Source organism: Cygnus atratus, chromosome 14 (genome assembly GCF_013377495.2).
Source record: "Cygnus atratus isolate AKBS03 ecotype Queensland, Australia chromosome 14, CAtr_DNAZoo_HiC_assembly, whole genome shotgun sequence".
Taxonomy (NCBI): domain Eukaryota; kingdom Metazoa; phylum Chordata; class Aves; order Anseriformes; family Anatidae; genus Cygnus; species Cygnus atratus.
The window spans coordinates 15,569,907-15,588,512 of NC_066375.1; the positions used below are offsets into that span (position 1 = coordinate 15,569,907).

Here is an 18,606-nt window from a genome sequence, read left to right on the forward strand (position 1 = left end):
CATAAAATTTGAGCCTTTTGGCCAATTGCAGCTGAAATTGTTGCAGAGGAGCTCTCAGTGATGATAAACTCCCACAGGCTCCGTCCAAGTAGGCAGCTGGGGGAGGAAAAGTCTTAATGTAATCCGTGGGGAAGCTGTGCGTGTTTGGGCACTACAGATTCCAGATAGGAGCTCAAGCATCATAACTTATCTTACACACAGGACTGCACATTTTAATTTAATGAGGGGTAAAAGAAAGGTTTACAAGTCATTCCTTGTCCCAGTTCTCTTAATTGAAAGCAACTAGTCGAACCGGAAAAAAAATGTCCCATTTTTAGAGCACTTTTTGTAAAAAGCTGAATATAACTGGATTTTCAGCAAACACTGCCTCTTCAGCTAACTAGGGTGCTTCTTCCAGGCACCCACTCTGATGCTTGCAGTCCAGCCAGGGGGCTGTGCTCCATGTGCTTTGGCCTTCCCAGGGTTTGGAAGGTTGATGGCAGCCTGAAAACTGCTGTAAATTGTGAGCCAATCTACCAGGTGCTTTTGATGAACAGCAGTTTGTGGTTTGGGGCCATGCTGAAAGCATTTAGCTGTGAAGTGACAAGCTGATGGCTCTGCATGCTACTGAGAATACGACCCCCTCGTGGCTCAGCTACACCTATGCCGTAACGGCAACCTGCTGATGTTAGAAAAGCCACCTGCAAAAAACCTGAGCGAAGTTTGCTTGAGTTAAATGTGCAGTGAGGGATCCCTCACGCTGGTCATTAAGTATTAGATGTACCTGCCTTGTGGAAAAGACAACAATAACATTTATGCACTGGCAAGTCTGATGTGTTTACACATTTTTGTGACTGTTTTCCCCCTTCAGACTGGTTTCCACCATTGTAAAGGAGGCTTCCATGTGGAGTGCGAAAAGATAGAAAGGAATGATAAGAAAAAGGAGATCTAATGGTCTCTCAATTAATTTTGGCTTAGCCTTTATTTACTACTTTCAAGTTTAGCATTGTGAATATAGAATTAAGGAATAGCTGACTTTTTCCCCCAAAGAGCACATCATGTTTAGAGCTTTGTCTTCTCCACCTGATAGTAAATGACATTTGTCAGAGCTGTGGCTAATTTGGTCTCCCACCAAAGTTGAGAAGGCAATGAACAATCAGGAGCACAGAATGAACATTTTAGTCGTTTTTTAACATTCTGATAAATGTCATTCTGATTCACTGATTGTCTGTTGACAGCAGTTACTAAACTGATTTCTGTTACATATTAACTTTATTCATGCAGCTTTAATAAAAATATTTGGGGTCTAAATTTAAGATGCTCGAGGATAGGAGAGTTATGTTTCTATGCCAAGCTTGCACAATAGCTGATAAACCTGCATATCCTGCTAAATATAACCAAAATACACGAAGAATGCAAGTGTACATGCATTTTCAGAACTCATAATAACCTAAACAAATCTTCTAAAATTTATCTCTGTTGGTAAGAGCACTGGAGATTTAAATAGAAGTTCTTAACTGACTGGATTAGTTTCCTGCTATATGCCCTTATCAAGTTAGTATTTTGTCTGGTTTGGTTTGGTTTGGTTGGTTTGGTTTGTGTTTTTTTTTTTTTTTTTGCAGTCCCCCTCCTTTCCCTCTCGTGTCCCCTCCCAAAGCCGCTGTTCCAGAAACATTGCAGTGTTTCCCTCTGAGATAGGCAGAAGGACAGGACACGGAGGACAGTGGCTGCGCTAATGGGGTGTACCTAACCTGGCCGATCTTTTTGGTAGGCTGACTCACTGCATAGTACAATTTTGGCGTGCTGCAGTTGGTACATTCAAAACAAAAGCATCTTGAATCAAGGACCTGCCCGTTGTTCACATCTGTGGGTATGAGTATGTTTTCCTGTCTTAAATAGAAATAACGAGAGCTCCGAGTAGAGTAAAAGTTTCTATGCTTTCTATTAGAGTAAATGGAAATAAGTAACTCAAGAACTGAGATGCAAGCTATTATGCATCTCCCCTCCCCTCCTCTTTGCTTCTTTCTGTAGGACCGTTTGACTTCAGCTCTGGCATGGCAGGCAGACAGTGGCACTAGCTAATTTGGCTTTGTGTAGTGCTGAACATGAATTTGAATTAGAGACAAGTGCCTGAGCTCTCATACTGACTTTTGTTTAGCTGTTAATTTGTTTGAATGCTAATGTGCCACAAGCACAGAAGCCCAATTAGGTTTGAAACTGCTTATTTTCTTTTCATAGCTTCTAAAATTTGAAGCTTTGTTTCATTTTAGAAGATATTTTAATGAGTTTTATTTAGTTCAAAATAATAAACAGGTTGTATAAACACATCCAAGGTTTCAAATTCAGTGGAACTCAGCACTATGTGACCTCCCTACTTTTAAATAAGTAAATGAAAAATTGCACCAACCAGAGTCAGAGTTTGGTATTTCCATTTAGTAGTACCGTAACTAACAACTAGGTGCAAATATTGAGATTTCTCTAAGGTTTTATTTTACATCAGTGTTTACTACCTCTACAGCCATAATAACTCTTAGTGTGGAATGGGGATTTTTTCCTTCTTTCCACAGGCATTTGTAAAGGTTAGGTTCAGAAATCTTCCTTATATTCTGTAGTATTGTGCATTACTGATCAGCTGTGATTATCCTGCTACTTCACAGAACTAAAATGTTCACCTATCCTCAGGAAGCTTATCATCTAAACTTTTTGTATAGGTGATGCACTTGCTAAACAAATACTGTTTGTAAAAAATGGAAACTGAAATAGAAGTATGCTAGATTCTGTAAGCACTAACTTCATGTTTTAACTTTCTAAGCATACTTTATTTGCGAATGAAATTAGGAAAAAATAATTTAATGGTACTGGCATTCATTACTCACAAAACCCACTAACTGTAACAGTACATTAAAAGCAGCTTCCTGATTCTGCAACAGACAGAAATTATGTTTGTTTAGAGAAAATACAATGCTATGACTGTTAGTTTCTTGGGTAGAAGTTCAGATCCTTCTAAACTACAAAAGCCATGAAAAATGAAGTTTCAAATTTAGAATTTCATATCTAAGTTGTGTTGTTTTATTTAGATTCATTGTATTTAGGCTCAGAAATGAGCTGATCTGGGAACTCTCCCACAGAGGTGATATACTTCCGATGACTGATGAAGAGCAAACTGAAGTGGCTGTATTCTGGGAAGGCCAGAGAGTATTGTAAATGGCCCGTCATGCTAAGTGTTTGTTTTTCAGTGTGTTCAACTCACCATAATAATTTAAATGTTGAAAGACAGGGTGAAACAGGATTTCAGCCAGCATCCAAGACACATGGCTGTTTGATTCATTGCATGTTATTCCACATTAAAAAGTCAGGGAATGAACCACTTTAGCACACGAGCAGCACAGCTTTGGTTTATAACTAGGCTGGTTTATAACCATTTACCATGTCCAATGCAGAGTTCAGAAATTACATAAATATTGTTTTCCCCAGTTTGAAGTCTATTAAAATGTTTAGGTAAGGGGTAAAATTTTCAGAGGGAGCCTAGTCATCTTCTCTCTTACCGGCTCCTAACTCAAATTCCGGTTTTGACAAATTTTAACAGCTTACAGAAATCACACGAGTAAATGCTTTAACCATGATTGAAATTCAAGTGTTCCGGTCATACATTATTTTTTTTGATCCCTAGGTAGCAGATTTTATTGTACTGCCAGTTTTGTCTGTTTTACTTTGAGTTCAGTTTCTGATGATAGTATATCTGCTATTTTCCATTTAAAAAAAGGAAATATTTTGAATTTTAAAACTGAATTGTAGGTATCAGTATATATTTATGGTTGAATAAATGGAAGCTTATACAGTGACTCCTTCTTGTGTTATTAGTTCTTTATTAATTTTTTTATAAGTAAGCTATACCTAAATTATTTTTGAGTTTTCAAAATCTATCATTATTCCCAGTTCAGGCTATTTTTATTTTTTATGTATATTAGCTAGCTGAAGTTGTAGTAGCAGCTGGTGAAGCCATAATATTTTATCCAGTGATGCCTCTGTCACATTTCATGCCAATTGTTGTATCTTAAGAGGGACAGTTATATGAAATTTTATCTACAACTAGCTTGTGCTTCTTGGCTTTTAAATTCACTATCACTGAGCTGTTTTTGCATCAGGCAATGTGCCTTTCAATGGTTAAAATACTTCTAAAAAGGGTGAAAAAAAAAAGCCTTGACAGAATGAAAAATATTTTAGATACAATTTTTGGATGATGTCCAGTTTCGACATTAGAAATGCTTTCCAACACCAGACGAAGCCTGAATCATGACGACTCATTTAATACCATGTGCTCTCTGAAAAGAAAATGAGATCAGTAGTTAAATGAAATGCCCACAGATCCTGGGCATGGTGCACAAGATCAATAAAGGTGATAATGCAGAGACAGGGGAGGACACTAAACTGGTCTGTTATTTAAGATTTATTTTGTGTTCCCATATCTTTCAGAGTGCTCTATGGAAACAAGATCACAGAGATTCCCCAGGGACTTTTTGATGATCTTGTGTCTCTGCAGCTGCTGTAAGTATGATCCTTTCCTCTTCTTTATTTTACATACTAACTAGATTTACTGATTTTTCAGCTTCTGACATTAATATAATCATCTTTTCCACTGAAAACTCACTGAGATGTGCTTGTCTGTTGTTTCTGTGTCAGGCAAGAGGGAGGCAAGGGCTGAAAAAAGGTAAGATGCCAACAGCGCAGTGCATGTAACAGATAATAGACACAGAGGATTTAAGTGTGCGGAGGAAATGAGAGACTCAGCAAAGTCCAAGAAAGGAAATTTGGTCAGTGACTGATGTGAGGGTGGAGTTGCCATATGATTGTTTTTACACATTTAGCATTTGTGGTTGAATATCTAGATCCTTCAGGGCTACTGTGTTGCAAGTATCTGCATAGGCAAGCAAAATGGCAATAAGAAAGATCTATCTTATTGTTACCAGCCATGCTCAGTATTGTATTCTTTTCATGCCAAGTGTGGTTTAGTTGGAGGGAGAAGCCATTTCAGAATCTATTGTGTATTCAAGTATTTTATGCCATGTGTGATTTAATACACTGTCATGATCAGGGATAAGATATACTCTTCAGTATTTATTAATGTACCATAAAAATATTTCCTAAGCCAAATGTGAAATTCCAAATTCCACTCACTCATCTCTGTAATGACATTGGGAACCCTTAACTCCTTCAGAGAAGGAAATCAGTTACTATTTCAGCCAGTCAGCAGAGGGAGCAGATGTGAAGAACTTCTATTCCTAGCATTCTGAATATCATCTTGGGTTATGTACTCAGAGAATGTGATATATAAAACTAAGTGATTCTGGCTCATATCCCATGTCCCCCCACCCCACTCCACAAAACTCCCAAATAATAAATGAAATAAAATGTAAAATAAAAAATGTAGCTTTTTAACATGATATTGTAAGCCTTTTGCTCTTGACACAACTAGAAATGAAAGTCCAAAATTTCATGATTAATCTTTAATGTGTGCCATTGTCTTTGAAGTAGCTATATGCTATACAAAAATAGGCGTAGATTTTGATTATAAATCCATGAGCAAAGAGAAAGAGCTAATTCGTAAAATAGTTCAAAATTGCTCTATATGTTAAGCAGAGGACTATTCAGGTGTGTAATTTAGCCATAAGATCTTAATTGCAAACATAGGCCATCTTATTCTAGAGAAGGACAAGCAAGAGCACATATGGTTTGGCTATGACAAACCTTGAGCTGCGATGATAGCAAGCTGTTCATCTCCTACTGCAGACAGCCAATTATTTTGTCTTGGCCTTTTGCACATATTTTTTCTGGCAGCTCCTTTCCTCTCCCATACCTCCCAAGTTTGTTAGTACTTCAGTGCCTTCGTGATCAGTCTGTGCACTAGGAGAAGACTGCATATTTAAGAGGGAGGTAGTTTAACATCAGTGAGAATAATAAGCATGAAAGTGCTTAGAAGCTGGGACCTGGTGCGTGTTGATAGAGCTGGCGTGTTTGTCACTGTTAAACTCATGTTGTGTTTGGTACAACAAAGATGCTGTGGGCAAAAGGAAAGGTAAAACTTTACCCGTTATTTTGATCACTGCAAAAGAAACTATTAAAATCCAAGCTTTATCAAACTCTTGTGTTTTTGTTGTTGTTGTTGTTGTTCGGTTGTTTGTGTTTTTGTTTTTTTTTTCTACCTGGAAAGTATATTACGGTTACTAGTTTGAAGCAATACACGGTTGCTCTGTCTAACCCAGGGCTCTTTACAGATGCCGTTTCTCCCAGCAGAAAAAAAGAAAATATCACTCAACACATGGCTCACACGTTGCCCTATAAAAATGGGGGTCTAGAGCTCTTGAATAAAGCATTAAACATGTTTCAGCGCCTTTTTCCTATAGTCCTTTTGTGCGTGTAGTGCAGGCTTTCAGTGAGTTACTTACTGGAGCCCAGATGCAGTAATTTTCCAGTGTGAATTAGCTGACAGCTTTCTGTTATGGGGGCAAAATCTATATGCCAGAGAACAGTTAAAAGGTTTAACCATTTAAATATTCTCAAGCTGAGAAGATGTAAGTAGGTAAGTCTTGAGAGGTTGCCCTGTTTATGGGATTCCCAGGGTGCTGTGACTCCGGAGGCTTTTAGGGACTTTCGAAAGAATTTAAATGTAAAGTAGCTGTTGGCAAGGCGAGCATTGGGTGATTATGCACACTATTCTGTTTGTGACTTTGAAGCAAGTATTGTGGGATTGCTTGTAGTATTTTAATGGATACCTAAAAAATAAACAGCATTTGCTGTTTTTAGACCTGCTGTTGAACAGTTGGAAAAGTGCCCTATGATTAGATCTAATTTAGTGTTCAGTGGGCACTAGATTGGATTTCTTCCTATTAGTCTGGAGACATACTGATAAGAAGGCTATGATTAAAGTATCCTGGTAGCCAGTATAATTTCCTAAGCTTGAGCTGGAACATTTTTGAAAATATATTGGTCTTATGGTAAGGCAGCATACCCTCAGAAAAAGGGGAGTGGTGGTGGGTCCTGTGTAAAAGTGTTGAGATTTTATTTAGAAGGAAAAAATACTGCGAAATTGCAGAGCAGATAGTATTGTTGTTTACTGTTTTGGATAAGACTCATCATGACTTCTCAGAAATGTCCTTATCCTTCTGTTTAAATATACTATGACACTACAGGCCCAGATTACTCCACCTTTATTCAGGCAGAATTGTTTTGTGTAAGTGCTGTACACATACAGGCACTACCACTAATGTCAGAAATGCTGTAGCTGGGTAAAGTAATACTCAACTCAGGCATGTCAGCATCTTAAACTGTCCCATCTGTCTTTGGTGTGTGGAAAAAGTAGAATTCAGAACAAGTTTTAGATGACCTGGTTAGCATTAGAATTCCATATTTCTGTCACACAAGACAGAGGTAAGTCAATTTAGCAGAAAAGAAACCAGGCACAGCTAGATATTATTTTTTGGTTTTAGTAGTATTTTTTAGTTTGAACCGTATTGGGTTAATTTAAATATTGTTTCTGAAATCTTCATTGTTAGCTATCTTAGATAGTTAACAGTCCCCATGTAAATAATCACATGATTGGATTTCTGTTAAATTGCTGATTTCACAAATCTTAATGTTTTCCTAAATATGCAATTTTAACCAACTCAAGAGCAAAGGTTACTGTACAAGTCCAACTATACATCTGTTCTGTGGAACAGAAGCTTTTCTTGGACCATGCCGTTTTCCTTAGCCTGTTTGAAGTTTCCAGGAGAGAGGATGCTAGAAAGCTACTGTAGCCTGTCCTTCATACATGCTTCTTTTCAGTAGGCTGGATCAAATGTCTTCTGAGAGTTTTAGGTCAATCTGGATTTGGGAAAGGGGGGCAACTGGAATCTGATTTTTTTATTTTTTATAGTAAACTTTAACTTTCATTTCACTGGGCCATTAATCAGCCCAAAGTGTGGAATAGCATTTGCTTAATTATCAATGCTTGTGTAACTTGTTGAATATCAGAAAGGTGGAAAGGGTTTCAGCTTAAGGTGGTTTCAGTTTAAGTTTTCAAGTAAGTGCTAGGTATGGGCAATTTGAATGCCTGTCCAGGAGGCCTTAAGCTGAACTGAGTCTGTCTAGAAAGTGGAATACATTTGAATGTCCTTCTCACCTGTCTTTCAGCTTTCCTGGAATGTGGACAAGCTCTTTCATGAGCCCTTGAATTTGCCAAGCTGTCTGCCAGTCACTGCACAGGGGGCACAACATAATACTGTGCAGCTCTTTCTTTTTCAGCAGCGCTGTGACAGATAAACCTGACGGTTGCTCTGCTTGCTCTCAAACGAGCAAACGTGCAGAGCCAGCCTGCAGTGAAACAGAGTCAAGTGGCTCAAGGCAGTGAGCTGTGGATAATGGGCACCAAGTTTGTTAACCAGTATTTTTCATACCTAAGTAATATGCTTTTTTTCTCCAGCCATATTAAAACAAACATTCTGGGAGCCTTTTTATTAGTTTTACATTTTATGCTTCAGAGTGCTCTGTTTCCTGGAACCAAAAGATATAAAATCTCTACTGTTTAAAGAGATTATATAGCAAAATAATATGAGGGGATGAAATCTCATTTTTCACATGTCTGGCAAGTATCAGTTTTCAATAAATCCTCCTTCTTCAGGAAGCTTACTTCGCATAGTTACTAATCATACAAGTGCTCAGGTGTGTTGATCCTAAGTCTCATGGCTGAAATCCCCATGGTTTGCTGGACAAGCTTTGTGGGCAAGAAGAAATCCCGTAGTCAACTCTGTATTGATGTTGGTTCAAGCAGATACACTCCTGACGTACATATACATTGAAAGCAGAGGTTTGTTGATGATACCTAGATTTTGACATATTGACAGATAAAATAAATTCAAAAGTGGTGAAAAATTAATCTTCCAGATCCAATCATCTAACCTGGGTTAAATTTGGAACTAGATCTGGTTGGTACAACTCAGACTGACCTTTATTTAGAACAAGTTTGTTCGAGGTGGCAAGTTGTTTATGTGCTTTTAGAAACTGCTACTATCAACCTTCCCCAAACTCAACAAGTCATACTTTCTTTGAGTTATTGTACCTCTTACTGTGCTTTTTATGCTGTTTCTCCTCAGATGCATAGTATGATATTTGGTACTGTCGTAGCTTTTCCGGTGAGGTTGCTTAGAAAATTGCTCCATAGTAAATTTGCCAAGTCTAAAGTACTTGCCTTGTTTGTAATTGTAAAGAGAATCCCAGTACTTAAGAGCTTAAAATAGGATCTATGATCTACCAAATATCTATTGTGCACTTTTAGAGCTTGTTAGATGCTCAAAGAAAATCCAGTGAAGCACAAACCCATATGAAGTATTAAAAAAAAAAAATTTTTTTAAAACCCTAAAGAATGCTTATCAGTTCTAATACTTTGTATTGTATACATTAAACTGTTGTATCATTAAATGGTGATGCAAACAGCATATAAATGCCAGAATAAAGGAATGACAGTTTTCCATTTCCAAGTCCTTTGTAACACAGTAGTCTCTCCTTCTCATAACAATATTCTGAGCTATAAGTAATGTGAGTAAATAAGATTTCTTCATTTTTCTCATGGCAAAGACAGAACAGGCATAAAATGAGAGCTTCTGACTGGATATAAGGGAAAACATTTTCACAATGATGAGTCAAGCAGTGGAGCAGAAGTTGTGCATCTCTGTTCCTGAAGATTTTAAAGACCAGACTGAAAAAAACTCTGAGCAAACTGGTCTGACCTCACAGCTCACCCTGTTTTGGGCAGTCTACCAGGACAAGAAACCTCTTGAGCTTACTGGCATCGTGAATTACCTTGTGGGCCAACAAAATAATTATTTCTCAGATAAAGCTAGTTGAATTAAATACCTCTAAATTGGTCCTGCTTTCAGTGGGGTTCAGACCAGATGACCTCCCGAGGTCCTTTGCAACCTATGTCATTTCTGGATTTTGTGATTCTAAGTTCTTAGCAAAATGGCATGGGGACTTTTTCCTTGATTACTCAGAATATCACTAGCTACAGCAGAGCTACTGTGCAGCCCTCATCCTTCTAGTCCAGGACAAAATGCTCTCTGCACAGACCTGTTTAATAGCTTTAGAATTGTTTTCAAGCCTTTTGCCTCAAGCTTTTTTCCTTTAGATTTCTGCATTTAGGCTGCTGTTGTGATAATATTACTAAACTCAATAACTGCTGTTAAAGTGAGGGAGCAGCATCTGCCAGACACAGAAATACAATTACAGTCAAGCACTAATGAAAGACTGCAACAGCATCTGCTTTTTCTGTGTCACTTCTGTAATCTGTCTGCATGCAGCTTCCCAAAACAACCGCTAGTTCATACGTCAGCTTGTAATTTATTAGCTCTTCTGACGCCAGTGCTCCAAGCTGGACTCACCTGACAGAAACTCTCCTAGCGATTATTATACAAGAAACTAACTCCCTGATAGTTCAGGAAGTTGAGAAAATGTGTTTATTCCCCTGTGCATCTGAATTGTCATGTGGTTATCTGTAGGTGTAAACTGGACAATATCAAATTTTGAATAGCAGATGTGTAGATGCTATGATGACACGCGCTTATAATACTCCAGGTAGTAACATGAATATGACACAATTGTTTTATGGATTTTGTTCTTCAAAACAAGAAGTTGTTTGCAACTTCAAATAGAGTTGCAGTCTGTTGGATGAGGAATGAAATGAGGCCTTTAAAATCTCTCCAAAATAGGACTATCAGACTATGCTCTGCACTTCCTTTTTGACTCATTATAAGCTCATTTTCCATTTTCATTTACTTTGAATAAATTTGTCATCACCATCATCCAGCTTCCTGATTATGGAGGAACACTTCAAGCTGGTTCAAGCAAGCGTGATGATGAGTTGACACTAAGTATTATCAATTGAGGCACTGACAGACTCTGGTGGTCAGTCATCACATTAGAAAATGTAAATTTTAGTAGATGTAAACATATCTTTACAAAGGGAGGCAGTCGGATTACTCCTCTATGCTCCAGGCCATTCTGAAACATTTCTGGAACCTAATGAGATTATTTTGCCAATAAGTAAGCGGGGACACACAACTACATCATTAGGCGCAGCTCGTCAGTGACTGCTCAGGTGGCTCTGTAGCTCATCGTACGACACAGCCCTTGACTAGATACTTGCATATTGGCACTTCAGCTGTTCTCCCATAATAAACTGTCTTAAATGTAAAGATGATGCTTGATACCCTACAGATTTCAAAACAAAATGCTGGAAAAACCTTGCTGAAAAAAATATTTTGACTTTTGGTAACAGGTATTTTATATACTAAGGAGTGCTTTCTGCCAGGAGTCCTTTCCTTGCTGCCATGTAGTGCCTTTGAAAGTAGGTGAAGCCTTTGACTATTGATATTCTATAAAAGGCACTTGTATTCAGTTTGTATGCTGCTTTTACTTGTGCAAATAACTTCATTTCTCCTCTCCTATGCATTTTGCATCTGCCTTTTTCTGGTGAGTTCTCATTTCCCCAGCAGAGTCTGGCATGTGGGATGTGCCATACACTTCATGGGATTCTTTTTCATTGTGTTGTCATCATTGTTAAAACAAAACGATCGTAAAAGGAAAGATAAGAATTTTTGTAGTCGTTCTGCACAGCTTTTTTTCCCGTACTACTTTCCTTTGGCTCATTACTCTACCTAGGATGATTTCTGGTCCATCCTATAGCAACAGAAATCAACTTGCAGTCTCCAGCGTGTGTTAAGGTTGCTAGGATGCTATTACGGTCTCTGAGTTATGTAGTTATTTGTTGATAGTTTGATTACTTGACTTCACTGAGCTGAGAATGCAAACACTGCTAAGGGTAAAAGCCATATCAACATCCCCATTTGCTCTTAAAAAGCAATTTCTTCAATCATTTCGGTTTTGGAGTTCAAAATGTTATTTAAATGTTAATCACTTGAAACTGTGCTTGGGCATATAATTCAATTATGAGACCATCTTAATTATGCAGATGGTGCTTATGAGCATCTGATACAATTACAGTGCCAATTCAGTACACATTTGTTCAAAGGGCTTAGCTGAAACACGTTATTATTTCAATGAGTGTGGACACACATCCCTCTCTCAGGAAAGGGGATCATGGAATTGTGATACTGCTCACTGTTTCAGTGGTGTGCAGAGCACAATGTCCTTAACCATCGTCCCGTATTCTGGGGTGGTCTTAGACTTGCAAGAGGATTTGTTCATGTTTTTAACGTATCCAGTGGGATGCAAATGGAGACTTCAGTTAATAATCTTTCATTCCTCTGGGTAGCATGCACTTTTATTTCTACTTTAATTTTTAACCTACTTTTGAGTGGTGCACCACATCTGGAAGCCATGTGTAAATCTCAACCCAATCAAGCTGATAACAAAACGGGAAAATTAGTGAAGTTTACTTTCACAATAAATAGGTGCAAAACAAACAGCATGCAATTCTTGATAAAAGGTGACTCAGCTTTTAATATTGTCCCTTCTTTTGGTGCAAGTCCAATGAAAATAAACCCATAGTCTGTTTTACATCATAGTTCAGTGTTTAGGCAAGATCAGCATTTCTGCTTGCTACAATATATCCATTTTTGTAGTTTGCCTTTGTGTTTAAAAAAAAAAATCTGATATTTAACTGTATGTGAGGCCAGTCACATTTACCTAATTAATAATTAAAAGCCTGGGGGGCTGTGACGTTTAAGAAGGAATCAACAAAGAATTGGAATAATACCCATAATGGATATTTTAAAATGGTTGAGTGTTTTGAAAGAAGATATATAAACCTTAATGCTTACAGCCAAAAGTCATCCTCTAACTCACAGCAAGTAGGAGGTAAAAAAAAAAAAAAAAAAAAAAGGGGTGGGGTGTGTGATTTATTTTGTTTTCTCATAGTTTTCCACTTTTGTTTCCCTTTCTCACTGATTTTGGTCAGAAATAGGACATTAATCTATGTTATGATTTACCCGGTATGGCTACATCTGGATTACTATTAAGCACACCATCTGTCCTCTTTAGATTTAGGTACTGCACATATATTGTGTAGATGATATAAGGAATAGGTGTTGTCACCTTGGAAGAGCTTTGTAGTACCTGAATTCCCACTTCTAAACAGTCTGCAGAAGCACTTTCCTTTTACAAATTGCTTTCTCTGATGCTTAAAGCAGAGGGTGTGCCTCTGTACTCTGTATTTGTGACTATGTATAGGATAAGTTTTGCTCATTTTGGGTGTTTGGCTCATACAGAAATGTCACTGATTATATCACCATGAATCTAGTCACCAAACATTTATGCTAGGAAACCTTGTCACATTGTAAATTCTAATTGCCAGCATTGGGTTTATTCATGTTTTGTTGAAAGACAGAATGAATTTGAATCCTGTGTTCGACTGCAGTTCCAGGTCAGCTGTGCTCTGAGGGCTTATTAAGTGGGATCAATGACTGTTAAACTTCCAGCCCGTTCTTCACAGGGGGTAAGCAGCATATGTAGAGCTTTGCACTGCTATGTGTGCACTTCTTAAAACAGACACAATGGTTGTCCGCATATAAGAATCCAAGAGTAGTTCAGTTGTAAATTCTCTTATTCCTGAGATTATCTTCAATTTGCTTAATGCTTTATTAAAAGCACTACTTGCAATATAAACTAGAAGTATAATAATAGAAGAAAATAACATCTAGTAAAATATATCAAAGTACATTCTTTTTTCTTCCTTTCTGTTTCCTTCCTGTATAACTAGGTACCAAGCCAAGTTATAACAAGGTACGAAGCCATGGAGCAACTAATCTAAGTTTATGTGCATTACCTAAAAACAATGTGAGACCAATACCCAAGGATGGGGAGTAGATAAGGGAGGGTTTGCAACATTTAGTGTATGTCTGGGGCTATTGTTCAAAACTCAGTAGATGGTCCTGCCTTCTAATGACTTGTTAACCTGTTCTTTATATAAAAGATAATGTACAAGCATAAAAGAGAAATGCGTAATGCATGAGAACTGAGCTGTAGAAGACTGCTTTGGCTTGGACATATGAATGGCTATTAGAAGCAAGTAGTAAGAGATGACATTGACGTTTGCTGTCGAAGCAAAATCTCAGAAGTCTAATACACAGGAGGAACTATTCTGGAACTCTTGCGAAAATACTGTTATTTCTAATGGAGTCAACTGAAATATGGATTAGGTGTCACGTAATTATCAGACATAAATACTGGTAACAGAGGGGTCATAGTAATGCTGCTCATGATTTCATAAAATAATTTTAGTTATTAGTTCATGCAAAAATATGACCTCATTTGTCTGTTGTTGCCTTCAGTGGGACTTTCTCTTACCTTACATCAAAGTTCTTTTTCCAAGACTCATGGAGAAGAAAATTCAGGTGAATTGGTATTGATTTTTCTGTTGGCTAGAGTGGTGAGTTCTGCTCTAACACCCTCTCACTACATTCCTGTTCTCCTTGAGAAAAGGACTCTGCCCAAGTATATATCCATCTTCTGCATAGCACAGTTACTGTATCCTGTTAGTACAGTAATGAGGCTCTGCAAAATTGATGGTGGGAGCACAGAGCTGTAGAGTGCACAATGTTCCAAAGGTTTCAGCAATGGAAAGGCATGGTGCTATGCAGAAGAAGCGCTTTCTGAACTTATATTTTGGAGCAAAAGAAAAGCATTATGTGCAGCTAACAAGCATGCATTTGTTGCCTGTTAGGTTGGCCTGTTGTCTAGAGTGCTTTATGTGCAGTTTATCAAAAATTGAAGTTCCCTGTGCGTTTTTAAGTGTGTTTAATGGAAAATGACTTTTCTTTTCTACCTATAAATGCATTTGCCTTCTGATTTGATATTAATGTGAAATCTCACGGAGAGTCACGTTAACGTAATATTAAACCTTTCAAACTCAATGGCAAAGTAGCGAGAACTTTGTGATGAAGAGAGATGGATTAATACCATACCGTTTGTGATGTACCATTTTTCTAATACTTTTAGCTCGTGTAAGGATAGGTCATTTCTTGTCTATTTTCCTTCTATGTGTGAAATATCCCATATGTAGATGACAATGGTGATTTAAGTGATCTCCTGTTTGTTTGTCTCATAAGGCAATCCAGCTTGTTGTTGAGATGGTATATACTATATAGTTGCCAGGACTCTGGCTAGATAACATAAGAGAACTTGCACAAGCCCTGTCATAGATTTTCTGGCTGAACTGATTAGTTTTTACCAACTGGTTGCTGTGTAGATGTGCAAACTAAAGTATAAACAAATAAATAAAAGCATGACAAAATGTCTTTGTGCTGCTTTTCCAAAGCTGCACAGGGATCTGACATAAATGGAATGAAATATCTTCATAGAATTGTAGGACAATTGAAGTTGGAGGGAACATCAGGTGGTTACTAGCCAACAAGACTTAAGAACCTTTACTCAAAGCAGTCAGCTTACTAGGTTGGAGAAGGTTGCTAATGATGTTATCTGGTCTCGTCTTGAAATCTCCAATGATGGAGACGGTGCAACTTCTTTGAGTAACCTGTCCCACTTCTTGGCTATCCTTATGCATGGAGTGAGTTGGGTTTCAGTAAGTTTTAGTCCAGACCCTACATTTCTCTCTTCTTGTCTCTGAGGCGAACCACATTTTCTGTTCTTCCATGATCAAATTTACCCTGCATTGCTTATCACAAGATGTCAACCTTCAGAAATTTCAGTTAGACTTAAGACAGCTGCCAACTATACAAAACTGAAAAAAAAAAAAAAAAAAGGTTTTGTCATTGTGGACTTCGTGTGTGAGTGTGTGTATGGAATAGCAGGGTGGGAAGTGTTTGCCATTTCCATGTATATTAAGCTGAAGTCTTTAAATATTTGTTTGGAATTTTGAACAAATGGGGAAGGTGAGGCATTAAAAAAAAATCTAAGCATTTGAAGCTAGCTAGCACTGTTATATGTCTGTATGTTTCTCTAGCTATGAGAGTACTAATATTGTCTGTGTTTTTTTCACCTTTTTAATGTAACAAGCAAATGGAGACATGTAAATATGGAGTGGCTTTGGTGACTGGGTTAATATGTTTTAGATTTAACCCCAAAGTTCAGTCTATCTTTATTTGATTATTATAAGATTAATGAATTATAAACCTTTCCTCTATTTTCAGGCTTCTCAATGCCAATAAGATCAACTGCCTGAGGGTAAACACGTTCCAAGGTCTGCATAATCTCAAACTGCTATCTCTTTATGACAACAAACTGCAGACCATCAGCAAGGGGCTCTTTGCACCACTTCGATCGATCCAGACTCTGTGAGTATGCAGGCATATCAGAAATGACAGCTCTCCTTTTTTCCCAAAAGATGTCGCCTGTCTTTGCAAAGGCTGTGCATCTGACATTAAGAAAATTTGAAAGAGACACCAAGGTAGCAGCCCCTCCTTTTCTGAAAGAAACAAAAGGAGCAAGATAAAGAGAACTGTTGCATAAATTCAGCACAGCTACCTATAGTAATGTAGTTATGTAAACATCGTAAGTGAATTAAGCTACCCAATTAATTAATTTATACTGTTAGTTGGAAGGTAATACACACAAATTTGACTCTGCAGAATATATGAACAGGGGATTCTGTTTAAAAAATTGCCTAACAGTTTTTAACGAGCTAGTGAGATGGTGTAGCCATTGTATTATTTAATCCATTAAGAAAATCCACTAAACATTTTTTGAATGTCTGTGAATTGGAGGCATTAGGAGAAGCATTAGCTTCAGAAGCAAAATTGGGAGTGAAAGTATGGAAATGACTTGATACTTTACAGAAGAAGGTTTCATCCTAAAGCTGTGAGTAGGAAGATAATAAGGTAATAGGACTTCTTCAGAACTGGAGTTGGCAGCCTGATATAAATGAAAAATAAGAAACAACCCCCTCATACACAATATTGTGTGTTTATATATATACATTTGTATGTGCATTATAGGTATAAGCCTCTGTATATTTGTGTATATAAATATATACAGGTATATTTTTAATACTGGAAATGCATTACAAAAATTAATTTTATAATTGTTTTAATTCCCATATAAATGAATTAATATGGATGATTCCTAGCTGCAGGGTATCTGCTACCTCCTCAGTCAGCCAGAAGCACAACCTTAATTTCCAACAGATATCTGGCCAGTACGTATCGTTGTGAACCATTAAGACATTAGAATAATCAGGTAGAAACCCCAGCCCACCTCATCCGCACACACCATCTGCTACAACAGTAGTTATCAGACTATGTATGTGTGAGCGTAGATACATATGTAAACAAGTGTGGCAGAGAAGATTCAGTTACAAGGGTACATGTGATTTGTCAATTTAAACAGGCAACACCCTCTAAGATGTAAAAAAAAAAAAAACCTCTTTGGTTTCCATGAGTTTTTATTAGCACTGCTGTTGGCCACTACTTAGAATGGCCTTGCTGCATCCCATAAGGATGCTTTTTCAAGAAATCTTTTGATTCATTCTCCCATTTTTGGCAATCTCCAAGTGATTGCCATTTTCTGCCTTTTTTGTAGAACAACAAAATTAGGCCATGTCCTGTGTCATATGCTTACTTGTTTGCTCTCTGGACCTTTCACACCAGGAATGGCATGGTTTTACTACAACAGCAATCTTTAGTTTCTTTAGGCACTTTCTGCTATGCTTGCTTTCATTTCCCACTTCTTGACAGCCATTGCCCTGTTGTATTTTGCACTTATTCTGTTAAGTGTCAGTTCATAAATATAAATCCAGACAGAAAAGAAAAGTAGTTTCTGCAGGTGGGAAAAATACACTTGCAATAACAGAGCAGCGTTCTTGTGAGGATATAACTTGACACCTCTGTCCAAATCCAAATTTAAGCATGTCTTTTACTGTTTTCCCTGTTATTGGAGTGTCCTGTTCTGCTCCCTTGGAAATTAGAGGGGTGGGTGAGAGTTAATTTAACGGACATCACAATCAAGCTCTAAGACCTGACAAACTCTTGAGATACTGCTCAACTTTGATAAGTGAAAAGGATCATAACAAAAGCAGAGAAAAGCTCTTTCTCTACAAGGAACTTCAGGGGATTTCTATTAACAAAGTCTAACTCTCCAGTTAAAAAGTATGCTATAGTGCCTATCTCCAGCTGCGTGGGAAATGTGTTGTGCAAATTTTGGTGAAGGATAGAGTCAAGTTTTACTTTGCATAAACAGTTCAGTCTCAAAACTAAATTTTTTTTGTTTCAGGAAGAAATAGATGTAAGGGGAATACTATTAGGCATGTTGATTATGTGCAAGTGTCAATTTCACTCTTGAGAAAAGGCCCCTGGATCGCTTCTGGCTTTGCCCACTGATCTCAGGCACTTCACTTACTCATATTTTGATCCCAGGAAACTGAGCTGCCAATAAAATTTCTTTTAAACCAGGGTAAAAATGATCTTGGGTCAGGTGCATCGAGAAGGCAGCATTTCTCTCATAATGCATCATGTCAAGCTTTCAGGAAAAAACGCTGGCCACTGTAGACAGTAGGTCTGTGTCCTTTAAAGCAGGCTTTGCTGTATTAATTTTTGTTTCCTCCATGAAAGAACTTGCAACAGCCTTAATGAGCTACAAAATGTGATAGCTCGCAGAATTCTTCCATTCATGTGAAGCTCTGTG

At 37.6% G+C, this 18,606-nt stretch overlaps 1 protein-coding gene across 5 annotated transcripts in view; it reads left to right on the forward strand.

Annotated features, from left to right (window-relative positions):
- SLIT3 (slit guidance ligand 3) overlaps nucleotides 1–18,606 on the forward strand; it is a 508,988-nt gene that overhangs the window by 356,181 nt on the left and 134,201 nt on the right. For all 5 annotated transcript variants that reach the window (XM_035562875.2, XM_035562874.2, XM_035562876.2 and 2 more), the window contains 2 exons: nucleotides 4,453–4,524; nucleotides 16,119–16,262. In XM_035562875.2, the coding sequence (XP_035418768.1) occupies nucleotides 4,453–4,524; nucleotides 16,119–16,262 (216 nt within the window). The remainder of the gene's footprint in view (nucleotides 1–4,452; nucleotides 4,525–16,118; nucleotides 16,263–18,606) is intronic.